The sequence below is a fragment of the Theropithecus gelada genome, chromosome 15 (assembly GCF_003255815.1).
Source record: "Theropithecus gelada isolate Dixy chromosome 15, Tgel_1.0, whole genome shotgun sequence".
Taxonomy (NCBI): Eukaryota; Metazoa; Chordata; class Mammalia; order Primates; family Cercopithecidae; genus Theropithecus; species Theropithecus gelada.
In genome coordinates this window covers 1,913,945-1,929,902 of record NC_037683.1, presented here as the reverse complement: position 1 = coordinate 1,929,902, position 15,958 = coordinate 1,913,945, and the positions used below count along the sequence as shown (strand labels likewise).

At 64.8% G+C, this 15,958-nt stretch overlaps 1 protein-coding gene across 3 annotated transcripts in view; it reads left to right on the top strand.

The window, feature by feature from the left end:
* The window catches only part of GPSM1 (G protein signaling modulator 1), a 36,525-nt gene that overhangs the window by 11,506 nt on the left and 9,061 nt on the right, over positions 1–15,958 (top strand). Inside the window, exons 8-11 of one of the 3 annotated variants that reach the window (XM_025360234.1) lie at positions 643–751; positions 1,796–1,919; positions 9,462–9,532; positions 10,347–10,523. In XM_025360234.1, coding sequence (XP_025216019.1) covers positions 643–751; positions 1,796–1,919; positions 9,462–9,532; positions 10,347–10,523 — 481 coding nt within the window. Of the gene's footprint in view, positions 1–642; positions 752–1,795; positions 1,920–9,461; positions 9,533–10,346; positions 10,524–13,938; positions 14,040–15,625; positions 15,849–15,958 lie in introns of those variants that run through there. The other 2 variants (XM_025360236.1, XM_025360235.1) reach the window with 2 other exon arrangements.

The window sequence follows — 15,958 nt, the reverse complement described above, 5'->3', positions numbered from 1 at the left end:
AGGCTCAGAGCCACAGGCCTGTGGCCTTTCACAGGCAGCGGAGAGGAGGGGTCTTCTGAAAGGCTGCTATGCCTGGAGGCTTAAAAGTGGCCCAGGGTTTTCCTTTGTGGGGTGGTGATGAGAATGTTCTGGAATAGACAGAAGTGCCGGTTGCACGGCATGAGTGGACAAAATGCCACTGAATCGTCCACGTGAAAAGGATCACATTCCTGTTAGATGCATTTCCCTCCAACATAAAAGCAACCCCCTCACCCAGTGACTTGGGGGTGCCTCTGAGGGTGGAGGGAGTGCAAGGAAGGAGGCTCGCTGGCCGCCAGGGGGCGAGCGAGGCCAAGGGCCCAGAAACTGCCCACAAAGGCAGAACTGGCCACAGGCCAGGTTGCTTGGGCTCTGTGCACTAATCCTTTTAATGGGAATGAAAAAGGCAGAGCTGATTGGGTCTTCTTCTTGAAGGTGGCAGAATTTGTGGGAGGTCCCGGCTAGGGGCGTTATCCTGCCCTCCGGTCTATGCTCCTTGGACCTGGGGGCCCCGATGACCCTCGAAGCCAGGGTCATGCTGGGGCCCTGACCACCAGGGGAGGGGCTGGGGCTGGGGGCAGGCCTGGAGAGGGCGGGTATGAATCCCATCTCCCTCTCTGGCAGAGTGGGCGAGGGCCGGGCGTGCTGGAGCCTGGGAAATGCCTACGTGTCCATGGGGCGCCCCGCGCAGGCCCTGACCTTCGCCAAGAAGCACCTGCAGATTTCCCAGGAGGTGAGCCAGGCCTGCCCCCAGAGGCCCCGGGCACTGCCCAGCCCACTCCAGACGGGCCGGGTTCACTCTGTCCCGAGCAAGCGTTTGCGTGCCTGGGCCGCCCCTCATCCTTTCAGGGCCGTTGCAGCCGCCTGGTCCTTCTGAGGCCTGGTGACAAGGTGTCTACCGCACCTGGGGATTTTTCCCGCAGCCCCCAGCTGGTGCTTTCCTGGGCAGCTGCGTCTCCTCCTCCTTGGAGAGGTTGCACAGGGTCTCTGTGGGCTCTGTCCATTAGCACCCTCCTACTGTGGTCAGGGTGGAACATCACAGATGAATTCTGGGCCTCCCGGCTCCTGGCCTGTCCTTACATCACCCACTCCCACGCCACCTCCCTCTGCACACCTTGAGTCTGTTCATGCTAAAGATGGTGCCAGCCCCTACTGACCACCATAGCCCCGTGTGGGAGGTGGCCGGGTGGGGAGGCCTGCAGGTGCCCAGGTGAGGGTGGAGAGGGGCGGGCATGCAAAGGTCAGCAGAGCCCTCGTCTGGAGAGCTTCTCCACTGGCAGCCAGGAGGCAGCCCCCTTGTCCCTCTGAGTGCAGGCTACAGCCTCCAGGGCCCTCCAGGGCTCCATGTGGCAGTGCCCCCCACGCCGTGTCACCCTTTCTTCCGCTTGACTTAAGCAAACAGTGCCTGAGAAATGTGGATGTTCCTGGGCGGGTCTCACGGAGCCTCGGCACACAAGGGCTGAGAGAGGTGCAGCCAGGCGGGGCCAGGCCCCTCGCGCACCAGAGGGCACACGCCTGGCTGCCTGGGACCCCATGCATCTCTGGGGTGGGACTAGGGGCTGTTGAGGACCTGTAGGGCCACCTCACCCAGGGACAGAGCCCCAGACTCCACCTCCGGGTCCGCAGTGAGTCCTGGTTCCCTCAGGCCCAGGGGTCAGCGACCAGTTCAGGTCACTGAGGTGGTCAGGGACAGGTGTACTGGGGGCCATTGAGGTCCCCTTGGAGCCCACAGCAGGGCCCCCAGCCACACCTGCCCGCTCCGTCCCGCTCACTGCAGATCGGGGACCGCCATGGGGAGCTCACGGCCCGCATGAACGTGGCACAGCTGCAGCTGGTGCTCGGCCGCCTGACCAGCCCAGCAGCCTCAGAGAAGCCTGACCTGGCCGGCTATGAGGCCCAGGGTGAGTGCCAGGGTTGTGGGGTGGGGGTCTTGCTCCCCACAGGCACAGACTGGATTGGGAGCTGGGGAGGGGTGAGATAGAGGCCGGGCCAGCATGGCTGAGGTGGCAGCCGCCAGAAAATGGCCCTGCAAGCCAGTTCTTCTTGGCCTCAGGGACAGCACAGGCCTGAGGTTCACCCTGAGCCCCTCCCACCCATGTCCTGGGTGGCACTGCAGGGCTGCTGGCTGAAGGACAGGAGGTGGTCACCTACTGCCCGGCTGGCTGCTCCGGGGCCTCCACTCCCCACCTGCCCCTGGAGCACTCGGTGCAGGGAGGGCTTCTGTCCTCAGACCCAGGTGGGAGAGGGCCGCTGGGAGGCAAGAGGGCATCAGCCAGAGGGCTGGGCTGGGGGAGCCCCATGTGCCTGGGGCGGTAATCAGGCAAGGCCCAAGGCCAGGCGAGGCCACCGTGGTGACCTCATTCATGTACCATTGGTTGTGCCATGCTGGTCAGCAGTGCTGCACACAGGACAGAACATCCCCCACAAAGCGAATAGACTAATAGGTGCCGGGGGTGGTGCCAGGTTGGGCTGACTTCCTGAGGTGGCTGGCAGTGGGTGAGGGGCAGGTCTAGGGGGAGCAACTGCCCCACCCATGTGTCCCCAACCCCCGAGGGTCTTGAGTTCGCCAGGAGTTGAGCCCCAGCCCCCGAGAAGGGATGCCTGCCTCCCAGAACGTACCTGGTGCCCCCCAGGCCTGCTGAGGACCAGGCTGGGAATACCAGGCTTGGATGTGGTGCTGGGCTGCCAGTTTCTTTTTCTTATTTTACTTTTAATAATTAAATGTTTTTATAGAGATAGGGCCTCGCTATGTTGCCCAGGCCAGTGTCAAACTCCCAGCCTCAAGCGATCCTCCCATCTCGGCCTCCCGAAGTGATGGGATTATAGGTGTGAGCCACAGTGCCATCCCCTGGGTTTTTGTGCCATGGTGCTCATGGATTTCTGACGATGACCTCTCCTGGGAAATTGGGGGTGCATGTCAGCCACCACAGAGGCCGAGGACAGAGGAAGGAGCAGAGGCTCTGGGGCCCTCAGCGAGCCCGTGGGACCAGGTGCTGTTACCGATGGCGGTGGGTGGGGGATGGGCTGGAATGTGCCCCCCGGGATATCCAGGCCTATATCTACCCATGGCTAGGGTTTCTTAAGAGTGGGGAGCTCTGCTGAGAGCTTCTGAGGCACCCCTAGTGCCCCTCCTTTGTCCCTGGCTCGGCACTGCCACCATCTGGGACCCCAGCAGCAACTAGGGGCAGGGCTGGGAGCAGCTCTGAAAAGGCTCTGCGGAGGCTGCGGCTCCGGGTCCTCCCAACGTTTTCTTTCTTGGAGCCAAGGAAAAGGGGGGCCGGAGTGGGAGGACGCTGGAACAAAGCAGCTTCTGTCCCTCCTGGCTCCGCTGTGCCTCCCCGAGTGCGGGACCCCTTCCAGCCGGCCCGATGCCTCCTCCCCCAGGGCTGGGGAAGGGTCCGCCTCCCTGCCCAGGGCAGCCCTGCAGCCTGCCTGGGGCCGCCGCCCCGATGCCGCTGCGGGAGGCAGGCTGCACCCCTAGAGTCTGGGCGGCCCTGGGGGAGACCCCCGTTCAGCTGAGCCTGGCAGGGACAGAGCCTTGAGGCCGGAAGTCTGGACTCGGCGCTGCGGGTTTGGGGCGCCACGGAAGGACCCACGCAGCCTCCCCATTCTGCAGGTGCGGAACGCGGGGTGGATCTGCGAGCAGAAGGAGGGAAGTGGGGTGCAGAGCCACGCTAGAGCCTGGCCCGTGCGGAGGGGGCGCCAGGGGCCGGGGGCACAGGAGGGCTCTGCCCAGCGGGGTGTGGGCGGGGCGGAGGCGGGGAGGAGGAAGTCGCCTGGGGGCGGGGCTTCAGCTCGCCGGGGACGTGGTGGGGAGTGGCCTTGCTGTTGTGGGCGTGTCCATGGGCGGTGGGCGTGGCAGAGGCTGGTGGGTTTGGTGCCTAGTTGATAAACACGAGGAGACTTAATGTGCGGCTGGAAGACAAAGAACCTTGACGCGGCTTAGTCAGCGTATTAATCTCACCGCCCTCTGCCGGCCCCTCCCCAGCCAGCAGAGAAGCCCCAGACGTGTGTCTGGGGGGCACCTCCCTGCCAGCTGCTGCCCTTGTCCAGCTTCTCTGGGTGTGTGGCCTCTATGAGACCCTGATGGCAACCAGCCCCCGCCTCCCTGGCCAGAGGGCACAGGCCCGGGCCTCCCACACTTGCTCCTGGGCTGCCCTATCCCCCACCCCAGCAAGGGTGCCAGGCACGATGGAGCTTCTGCTGCCGCTCTTGGTGCGGGCAGCATAATTGGCATGTTAGGAGGAGGGAGCCAGCCCTGAGCCCTACAGGACCTCCCCCTGCCCGTGGCCCGTCTCCGATGGCCCTGCCTGTCCCACAGGGTGTGCGACTGCCCTCGGCCCTGCTGACCGTGCTCCACAGCCCTTCACCCTCTGGACCCTGCTCAGGGCGTCGTGAGCATGGTACACAGGAGTTCCCGGGGAAGCATGCCATCAGCCTCCCTGGGAAAAGTCCCCTGAACGTCCCGACAGGTGGCCTTGGGGTCAGGGATGTGCATGGCATGATATCCCCTGCAGTTTAGGCTGTGGGCTCCCGCCCTGGCCAGCTGATTGTGACTTGACCCACTTGTGCCTCAGTGTCCCCATCTAGGGAACAGACCCACCAATAGTGCTGGGAACAGAGCTTGGCAGGGGTGAGAGGCCAGCAAGCCTGAGAGCCCAGAAACCTGTTACGTTCGGGCCCTGGGTGGGCGAGGCAGGCGTGACTGCAGCACGGTCCTCCTGTTCCAGCAGCCCGGTGGCCCTCGGGCAGCCGCAGGGATGGAGGATGCACCCTCTCTCCGTGTGCCTAAGAGGGCTCAGAGGGGACAGTGTGTGAGAAATGGCACACAGGGCCCTGCACGCAGCAGATACACAGTAAATGCCCGCCGCTCGGTCACCAGGCCCCTGCCGTGTGCCAGGCACTGCTGGGGCCCTCACTGGTACCGAGAGTGCTGAGCTGCGTCCAGGGAACCGATAGGTGAGGAAAGGGCAGCCCGGGAGTGAGCCACATGGGATGAGCTTTGGGAGAAAGAAAAGCCCAGCAGGGGAGGTGTGGATAGGAACAGGGAACAGGGGAGGCAGGCTGCAGCAGCTTCAGGAGGTCACCGTCATGGTCCGTTCCGACTGCCCTCACAAAGCACCGCAGGCCGGGGCAGCAGCAGTAGACGTTTCCTCCTCACGGCTCTGGAGGCCAGAAGGCCAGGGTTGGGGTGCCATGTGCTTGGGCGCTGGCGAGGGTCCTCTTCCTGACTGGCAGACGGCACTTTCTCGCTGTGTCCTCACATAGCAGAGAGAGGGAGGAAGAAGGGGGAGCTTGAGAACACTGGTGGCTTCTCCTAAGGCCACTCGTCATTATGGTGCTCCATCCTCATGACCTCCTGTAAACCTCAGGACCTCCTAACACCATCCCACGGGGAGTTAGGGCTTTGATGATGACACTCCAGCAAAGACTGGAGGTCAGAGAGAAGTGAGCCGCAAGCTTAGACGGAGGAACAGCAGTTTGGGCAGAGGGAACAGCTTGTGCAAAGGGCCTGAGGCAGGGGCCAGCCTGGTGGGAGGAGGGACAGCGGGGAGACTGTCTGGAGCTGATAGAACAAGGAGAGGGCCTTGGCCGAAGAAGGGAGGGCCTTGTGGGCCCTTGTGTGAGATCCCGTCTCCAGTGGGGCGGGGCCCTTAGGACCCAGCAGAGGAGGGGCAAGGCCTACGCCAGCCCTTACCACCCCCTTTTTTGGAGAGGGGACTTAGGGGCAAGGCTGGGGCAGCAGGCAGGTGAGGGGCAGGTGATCCGGCTGCAGGGAAGTGAGGAGGGGTGGGACTCTGGGTCTGCAGTGAGGCAGGGACTGCCTGGATTTCAGACCAGAGGTGGGTGTAAAGGAACAGTGGGCAGCTGAAAATCGGGGTTGCTGAGGTCTGAGCCAAGCCGGCAGGGGGGTGCTGCCCTGAGGGGTCAGGCAGGCACAGGGGGCACTGAGATGCTCGGGGGGCTTGAGTCGGCCATGGCACATTGTCGAGCTGGGTGAGGACAGAAATGACGACAGTGTGACGGTCAGCGTCGGGTGGCCCTGGGGCGGTGCTGGGAGAAGTTTCCAAACGTTGCGCTCGTAGGCGGGAGAGACAGGAAGCCAAGCCAGTGGGCCGGGCCTGTCTGGACAGCTCAGCCAAGGGCGCTGGACTCACACTCAACGCCTCGGCCGACTCTGCAGACAGAGGATGCATTGAGCCGGGCGCAGCGGGCCTTCCGCTCACCGTCCGTGCCTGGCTATGAGGGCGCCCGCCATGGAGCCAGACGCTGGCTGTGTCTCAGAAGGGCATTTCAGCCACTGCTCCAGCCAGGGCCCATCCATGCAGCGTCCTGGTGGAGGGCCAGGCCTGGCAGAAGCAGCTGTGCTGGACCCAGGACCCAGAGGATGCATTGGGGAAACCAAGTCAGGCCCCCGTGGCATTGGGGGGCAGCGGAGGGAGAGCCAGGCTCTCAGGGAGTACACACTGGGAGATGGAGCGGGGCTCTCGCTGGGTGTGGTAAGTGAAGGGACTGCCCCAGCAGACGTGCCCCTCTGTCATTTCCATGGTGTGGGGAGCAGACCCCGAACTGTGTGGGGTCAGGAGCTGTCCTCAGAGCGACCTTGCTAATCTGGGTGGGGGTGGGCAGCTGGCAGCCCTTCAGAGAACAGGACACCGGCCCCAGCCCCATTCTGTCCCATTCAGGCTGCACCACCCGAGGCTGGGGCGGCTCCACCACCTGAGGCTGGGGCGGCTCCACTTCAGTGCCTGGCCAGATCCTGAATGTGCCAAAGCTAACCTTGATCCCACTGACCACTGTGACCACAGGGCGAGGCTGGGAGCCCTGCCTGGGGCGTTCGTGTTTCGAGTGGGAGGCGCAGTGGACGGCCCCAGGTCCCAGCGTCCTGCTCAGGCCCTGATGGGCCCCAGGTGAGCCTCTGGCTGCACACGTTTCCATCTCAGGCCTCTGGAGAGCAGGAGCTCAGGGTGTGTCCTCGGAGCCCGGAGGCCAGGCCAGGGAAGTGCACAGCCCATACTCGGCCAGCTCCCAGTCCCTGCCCAGCTCTCATGAAGCCCTAGGCATTCGCCGTGGGCTGGTCTGGGGCCAGCGGGCTGGAGGTGGAGGACAGCCTGGGCCCCCAAGTCCTCGGCTCCCTCTGCTCCTGTCCTCTTACCCCCGCCGCATTTAGGATGCTTGCTGTTTAAACAGGTCACATGGACAGGCTCGGGAAGGGGCTTCTATAGCAGCCAGGCCTGGCCAGAGGCTCCCGTGTGCCCCATAGGTAGCACCTCACTGTCCGCCAGGCGCCTTCTTGGCCGTCTGAAGCCCCCAGTGCATCCTCATCGCTGCCGTTCACTAAGTGGGGGCAGGATCCCCTTCCCAGTGCGGGGTGGAGGCTTGGATTCCATTCGGTGGCACAGTGCTCAGAGAGCAGCCCTCCAGCAAGACCCAGGCCTGTTCTCATCCCCAGCGTGGGCCTGTAAGGGAGACCCTGAGAGACCCTGACACTCTGGCCCATTTCCTCCCTTCCTCGTGGTCGGGGCCAGGCTCGTATTTAAATCAGGGCCACGCTGAGGCTGGGGTCAGGGGGATGTTGGCTGAGTGACCCAGCTGTGCAGATGAGGCTGGGAGGGGCTGTGTGTGCGGTCCAGTGCCTGAAATGACTGAGTGACTGGCCGCCTGAGCCGGCTCTCTCCATCTGTGGATGTTGTGTTCCCCGGCAGGGCCCAGAACCCAGGGCTAACGGTGGGGTCCAGGTGCACCTGAGGCTCCGGCACCCTGCGTGGCCATTCATGCTAACTTTGACGAGTGCCCCAGCCCTGGTGGCTGTGCCCCCTGATGCAGTAGGGCCTGGACGGGGTAAGGGGGTGTCTGGGCCTGCCCTCCACGTCTGCCTGGTGCAGGCAGCCACCAAGCAGCTTCGCTTTAGGAGCTGAGCTCCTCGGGGGATGAGCACAGAGGGGCACTGCCCCACCCGGCCCATCCCTGCCGGCCCAGTCTGATGAGGAGGGCACTGAGCTCCGAGGCGTAGTAATGGGGCCAAGTCTGCTGGTCTGGAGGTGCCAGGACTGGATTCTCAGAGTGCCCACTGATGCCAGGGCTGGCTCTGGCCCCGCCCTCAGACTCACACCGGGTGTGCGTAGGGCCCCTGGGCACAGCCCGTGTCCAGCGTGTCTGTGGGTGGAGGGACACTTGGTTCCCAGGAAGACTGGGTAAGGGTGGGCATGGGGGTGTGGGAGCTGTGGGTGAGCGGGGGGAGGAGGGCCGGGGTCCTCCCAGCTGCGAGAGACGCCCTGGAGATATGCCGGGCGTTGGGACAGCAGAGACAGGGGCCTCAGTGCCAGCTTCGTTCCGTCGTCGTCCCCTCTGCCTGGAACATTCTGCTACCTTTTCCACAGTGGCCGTGCCCCCGTCCATCCCACCACCTCCTCAGGGAAGCACCCGCAGACCCTGGCTCTCAGCCACGGCAGCAGGCCTTCCCACAGCGCTTCTTGCCTGGTTGGGGACGTTCCCCACATCCCGGATTCCATCCCATTTTTCCGTTGGCCACCTCATTTCTGGTCTGCCAGGTCTGTTGTGTCCTGGATCTGGGTCCCTGTGAGTGCTCCGGGAACGGCTGGACTGAGGTAGGGCCACTCTCCCAAACTCCCAAATCCTTTCGGACCCCTCAGGGCTGAGTGACACCCGCCTCTGCCTGGGCCGTGTTAGGACAGAGGCTTGGAGGTAGGCCTGGCTGTGGGGCTGCCGGGGGGCCCAGGACAGGCACTGGTGGCTCCACTGAGTCTGTATCTGGCCAGGGTTGGGTCAGGCAGCCGCGCCCCACCACCCCACTGCGGCTAGAGGAGATGGGGGTCCCTTGGGTGGAGACACGGCCAGTAGGGTGAGCCCAGGGCCAGGAGGGATGGACAGGAGCCTGGGGAAGGTCCCACGGCAGAGCTGGTCTGGGGGACTCATCTGAGGCCTTTGCCTCCCCGACCCTGGCCTGGACTGCCGCAGTGAGCTGGGGGTGGACCCAGAGGCCCACCCCACCTGCCTCTGGGGCACAGCATGACGCACCCTCAGGAGGGGGATTGGGTGGCCTCACAGAGGTGGCCGAGGGCCACAGGGACCACGGGAAAGGGGTCCAGGCAGGAGGAGCAGCAGGAGTTGACGCCGGGAGGCCCTGTGCATGGGCGGGGAGAGGCCTGTCCAGAGCCAGGCCCTTCCAGGACGGGGGAGCCAAAGCCCGACCCACCTGGCCCCACCCAGGGTGCGCCCTGTCTCGACGCCCGTCCCCTTTGACTGACAGTACAGTCGGGGAGATGCAGAGGACACTCAGACATGGCACTCGCCTCCACAAGGGGGGCTGGCTGTCACAAAGCCACGGCCGGGTTGGTCCTGGGCCCCCCAGAGACTGTGGCCTGGCCCACCCGGTGCGAGGTGCCGGGGGGTGCAGGCTGACCGGGTCCCTCTGTCCTCAGGAGCCAGACCCAAGAGGACGCAGAGGCTGAGCACGGAGACCTGGGACCTGCTGAGACTCCCCCTGGAGCGGGTGAGCCAGGGACACACGGGGCCGATGTCAGCATAGCCGCTGCCAGAGCACGGGCACCGGGGTTAATGAGGCAGAGCCACCGCCACCCACCTCAGCCCGTCTGCTGGGGGATAAATGTACCCTCCTGCACAGGCCCATCTGCCACCTGCTCACCCATGTCCCTCAGCGTCAGGCCAGCTGCGCCCCAGGCGAGGCGTGGTCCTCACACATTTCAGGCCCCCATGCTTCACCCAGCCGCTATGTCACTGCACCCTCGGACCCACAGACAGGGACACCCACTCCTGCCTGCTCCCTACCCTCTCAGACTCTGCACCCAAAGTGGGGACAGCTGCTCCAGGTGCAGACGCCGGCTGGGGTTCAGCAAACACAGACGGACAGATTCGGGGGCTGCCTGGCGTAGGGCCCTGGACTGAGTCTGTGCCTGCTGGCAGTGGGTGCTGTGTGGCCTGGGCTGGCAGCCTGACCTCTCTGAGCCTCTGGTTCCTCTGGTTCCTCTGGTGCGGCCTGTGTTCAGTTGTGGATGGCCGTCAGGGTTCTGCTGTGGGAACAAGGCCCAAAGACGCCCATAGTCACTGTCATTGCCGGTGTAGGCCGGCCAACATTCACGGGGGTCACTGGCCCTCAAGTGCCCCACCCTGCCTCTCCCAGCCCCAGCCAAGGCCCCACAGCCCCAGTCCTCTCCTCCTCCCTGGGGACTGAGTACCTACTGTGCGCGTCCATGAAATGGAGGCGGCCTGGCCTTCCCTTCAGGGTCCTGGGATGGGGACATTGGTTCACAATCGCCCAGGACATGCACAGCCTTACCCCCCCCCAGGAGCAGAATGGAGACAGCCACCACGCAGGGGACTGGCGGGGGCCCAGCAGGGACTTGCTCCCCATCCCCGTGAGGAGCAGGAAGTACCAGGAAGGCCCAGACGCTGAGAGGAGGCCCCGGGAGGGCAGCCACTCCCCGCTGGACAGCGCCGACGTCCGGGTGCATGTGCCGCGTACGGTAGGCATCTTTGACAGCAGAGCCAGGCCGAGAGGGAGGAGAGCTTGGCAACAGCGCCCCAGCTCCACTGGCAGCCAACAGGCCGGGCCAGGCCCGGGCACTCCGGGGAGGCAGGGGTCCCTCCGTGGTGCACCTGGTGCAGTGCTGTCCTGGGAACCCCAGCGGGGGCTCTGGGCAGGGCTGAGGGTTCAGCATGGTGGTCGCACCCGGCCTCAGAGGCCCTGGCCACCGAGGAGCCCCTTGGGCACTCTGGGCTGGGCTCTTCTGCAGGGAAGGCCCCGCCTCTCTTTGGGCCTCAGTTTCCATCTCGTTCACCAGTTGGGGGCTGGCTCTTCCAAGCCTTCAGGTGGCCTCTGTCTCTGACCCCAGCCCCCGGCCTCCTTCGTTGGAACCCTCCAGACCCAGCCGCTAGTCGCAGGAGCGTGTCCCTGAAAGAGACTGGCTGCCCCCACTGTGAGAGCTGGGCTGCACAGATGCCCTGATGGGGTACCCCTTCCTGAGGTGGCTCTTGGAGGCTCTGGCCAATGAGGTCAAGCCTGTGTATCCTAGCAGGGCCTCGGAGGGGTGGACGAAGCCAATGTAATCCCTGGGGGAATCCTGGGATCTCTGACACCTGGTGGGGGTCCCTGAGCTGAGGGGCCTGAGGGGCACCCAAGGGGCAGGTGGGAAGCCCTGAAGCCACGCCCATGGTCAGGCCCTGGTGTGGAAGCACCTGCAGCTCCTGCTAGGCCAAGGTGCTGGGGCCTCTCCTTGTCGGTGCAGTGGCCGGGGCAGGACCGATGGTGACTGGGGTCGTGGAGGGGATGCAGCTGAGTGGCCTTTGCATGGCTGCCGAGCCCCTGGTAAGGGGACAGCAAGGGGCTAGGTCCACCCAGGGTTCCTCCTGGTCAGGGGCTGGGAGGCCCCACCCCGCCCAACCCCACCTGGGCTCAGGGTCATGAGTGGAGCAGAGGGTCACAGCCCAGCAAGCAGCAGCAGTGCAGCCTGGGGGCCGCCCGGGTCCTCAGGCCTAGCCAGGAGCCCCCCCGCATTGCTGCGGCACACACAGGTGGAGGGAGGGGTGGGGCAGTTGCAATGACTGCCAAGTGTATGGGTGGACAGACGGGGACAGACAGACCGGTGGTCAGACTTGGGGACGGCAAACGGATGGGGGACAGACAGACCGGTGGTCAGACTCGGGGATGGCGGACAGACGGGGGACAGACAGACCGGTGGTCAGACTCGGGGACGGCGGACAGACGGGGGACAGACAGACAGGTGGTCAGACTCGGGGATGGCGGACGGATGGGGGACAGACAGACCGGTGGTCAGACTCGGGGATGGCGGACAGACGGGGGACAGACAGACCGGTGTTCAGACTCGGGGACGGCGGACGGACGGGGGACAGACAGACCGGTGGTCAGACTCGGGGATGACGGGGGACAGGCCGGGCCTGTGCCTGGCAGGTGTCAGCTGTGCCAGGGCCACTCCAGCCACGGGGGAGCTGGTTGGTGTTCAGGGGCACAGATGGGCCGAGTCCAGGTTCAGAGGTCAGTCTGGAGCTCCCCCGTGCAGAACGGCTGGGTCCCAACCACTAGAAATAGTCTGAAACTTCCTCCGTGGGCACCAACCTGCAGAGGGGTATGGGTTCCAGGGTGGGATTCGCAGCCCCCCGAGGCTGCCCGAGCCCATCCTGCCCACCAGCAGGGTGCAGCCTCCCCTCCCCTCATTCAGCCTCAGCACTGCCCAACCATCTGGGCTGGTTCCATCAGTCCACTGACGGGAGAGGTGCGGAGGGAAGGGTACCCAGGGAGCACCTGGTCAGGCCTTCCTGGGGGTCCTGGTGATCCCCCAGCCTCCCTGGGCCTGGAGGGAGGAGCAGGACTGGGACCCAGACACCTGCTCTGTCCACAGCTGGCTCTGCCCCACCACATCTGGGCCACCAAGGAAGGAGCGGGAGGCTGGCAGCGTGTGTGGGGCAGGCCAGCGTCAGCCGGCCTCAGAGACAGATGGCTTTCTAGAAAGCACAGCCTCTGAGAGCTTCCGGGCTTCATGTCCCCCCAACAAACTGCCCTGGGTCTGGGCTGGCAGGGCCAGGGGACACAGTTCCAAATGTCCAGCTGCCTGGCCCTGCTCCCCTGGCCCCTGCAGCCACCACAGGGCAGGACGCCCGGGACAGCCAAGATCCTGGCACCAGACAAACGGGGTTCACAGGGCCTGTGAGGACATGGCAGGGCCTCTTGGCTTTTCTGCTGACCTGAACCCCACTGGCCTTCCTGAGGTCAGGACCTCGGGTACCGCCCCGAGTAAGGACCGTCTGCACCCTGGTGGCAGCCTGCATGGGGACTGCAGCAACAGTGGGTGGGGGACATATCCCTGGGCTGTCAGTGGCTGGGTGGGCCCCCTTCCGCCTCTGCTGGGGTCCTCAGGGGAGGGCTTTCACCTCTGAGTTGGGGTCCTCATCTGCAAAGTGCAGCTGATACGGACACTGCGCCGTTGCTGTTGCTGACCAGCCAGCCTCTGCCCCTGCCCACCCTGTGCCCAGACAGTGCAGGGGCCTTTGGGGTGTGAGGCAGTGCGGCTGGGTGTGGTCTGGGGGTCCAGAGAACTCATCCTGGGGTGGAGGGTAGGGGGCAGGGCAGGGTTGGCCTCAGAGGCTGGGGACAGTGTGGGTCCAACCAGGAATGAGACAGGGGTAGCAACCAGAGGCTGGAGCTGAGCTGGCCGGGAGGTCCTTGAGCCAGGGCACTGGGGAGCCACCGAGGGCTGTGGGGCAGGAAGGGCCGTCCCGGACAGAGGAATCCAGATGAGGAGGACAGCAACCCGCCCAGCTTCTCTGTGCCTGCCTCCATAGTCAGGCTGAATAACGAGGTGGTTTTCCCCACCTGGCCCAGCTCTGGAGGGAGGCCCAGGGGCCCGGGTGTCAGCAGGGAAACGGCTCTTCAGCAGGCTGTCCTCCCACACAGCCCTGCAATGTGCCCGCCCACAGGCATGGGGCGGGGAGGCGGGAGGTTCACTGCTGCACTCGCTGGGGGAGGGTTTATGGAGCACGCCTGGGTGTGTGTGCGAGCCCGCGTGGTGGATGTGAGCTTGTGCGTGTGTGTGAGCTCGTGCGTGTGTGTGAGCCCGCGTGGTATGTGTGAGCTCCTGCGTGTGTGTGAGTTTGTGTGTGTGTGTGAGCTTGTGCGTGTGTGTGAGCCCGTGTGGTGTGTGTTTGTGCGTGTTTGTGTGTGTGTGTGAGCTCCTGCGTGTGTGTGAGCCCGTGTGCGTGTGTGTGAGTTTGTGCGTGTGTGTGAGTTTGTGCGTGTGTGTGAGCCCATGTGTGCATGCGCTCAAGTGAGCAGGGGCGGGTGCTGGGAGGGCTGAGCCCTTGCCCAGGGTCCTGTTTAAGCCTCAGGCATCCCAGCCTTGAGGCAGCACTTGGCACTTTGGGCAGGGTGGTGGTGGCCCTGAGCACCTTGTGTCCTGCCTGCGCTCCGTGTGGCCAAGCACCCAGCGTGGGGCTCCCCGCCGCTGTGGAGAGAGCCTGTGAGCCGCGTGAGTCTGGGGTCCCTGGGGTCCTAACAGGTGGAGGCTGAGGGAGCACATGGACCTCCGTGAAGCCGGGTGGGGTGGTCTTGGTCCTCCTCAGGAGAAACTGGGCTTGTGCTAAAGCAGGAGAGACTACAGTCAGACTTAAGGAAGAACTCTGAGACCTCCAGGAAGGAGGGAGCCAGGGGTTGGGGCAAGGGAGGGGTTAGAGCAGGGAGGCGGGACCCCGAGTCCCACTGGATATGTTCTACTGGGACGTAAATGCAGGGGCAGGTGGCCTTGGGGTCAAGGGTCTTGCTCCTGAAGGGCTCAAGGGGCCCCAGACTATCCAGAGCCTCTCCCTGTACCAGGCACTAAGCCTCGGTTTTGCACCTGTGGTCTTAGGCCCCTGCCCGCCATGTGAGGGATGCATTAGCCCTGCAATAGGTGGCCCCGGCCTCAGGGAAGGGGAGGGCTGCCCGACGTGGGGCAGGGGCTTCGCCATGGTGCCTGGGACATGGCCCCTGAGGGGTCCTGCCTTTCCCAGGAGGGGCCTTGCTCAGTTCACCTGGGCCCTGGGTCACCTGGGGGAGCCCAGCTTGGCCTCCCACAGAGGCCCCCCCACAGCTGTGCCCAAGCCCATCACAGCCTGGGAGCCAGTCCCTTTTGGACCAGGAGGCCACATCCTCCCAGAGAGGCCTGTGTGGCACCCCCACTGGCACTCAGAGATGCTGGCAACCCCAGTGCCACCCTCTGCCTGGACCTGCAACTCCCAGTGCCCTGGCCCAAGTGGATGTGGCCCTCCCTGCTCCTGGGCCAGTTCTCCCCTCCCTCCTACCTGGGGAATCGGAGGGAGTAGGGGTGTCGCCACAGACCGGAGCCAGGCCGCAGGAGGACAGAGCCCTGCAGGGAGAAGGAGGTGCTAGAACTCCCTCTCCCCAGGTCTGCCTCAGGGACAGGAGGCACTTGAGGCTTCCATGACAGCTGGGGACTGACTTCAGGGGCCAGAGCCAGGGGCCCTCGGCTCAACTCAGGGTTCCGAATCCCAGCTCTTTTTTGCCCCAGTGTGACCTTGGGCAGGTCACGTATGTCTCTGGGCCTCACTCTCCTGTGCCCTGGGCTGGTTCCAGCAGACAACCGGAAGCAGGACGGGAGCCCCGGTCCTGGGCTGTGGGGATCAGGGGTCGGGAATTCAGTTGTCTGTCAGCTGCCTGTCTCCTGGGCTGTGGGAGTCAGGTATTGGGAATTCTAGGCAGCGTCGGGTACCCAGGAGGTGCCATCTCCGCCAACGTTGGCGTTAATTTGTTCAGCTGTGAGCCCAGCACTGTGCAGGCCTGGAAGAGGCCACCAGCCGTAAGATGGACAGGCTGGGGCCAGGCAAGGTGTGCCAGCGCCATTCGGGAGGTGGACGGGGCTTGAAACCATCACAGCCACCCATCAGCCCTGGGGCAGACCAGGGCCTGTGAAGCTGGGTCACGGGGTAGACCAGCTTCAGCAGGGCCCCCTCGGGGGCGCCACAGGAGACCATGCTCTCCAGCCTCCCTTGTTTGGGTGTGTGGACTGAGGCCCAGGGCGGGGTTCATTCCTTCGAGTTCATTCACACAGCAGACACCGGTGAGGGCTGTGTGGGGCATGGACGCAGGGAGCTCGTGGCAGGGCTGACACAGGGTGTGGTGGGCATAGGGACAGGAGGCACGGGAGGCTTCCCGGGATGTCTGGGGAGCGTTCCAGGCCAAGGCTGGCGAGGCTGGCCCAGGGCAGGTGACGGACAGAGGGCTGGACCGGGGTGGTAGCAATGGGAGGAGAGAAGTCGGGGGGAGTCGGCGGGTGGCAAGGGTGGGTGGCACGTCCTGGGGGAGGGGTAGCTGGGTGCTGAGGGTGGGTGGCACGTCTTGGGGGAGGGGTAGCCAGATGCCGAGGGTGGGTGGCACATCCTGGGGGAGGGG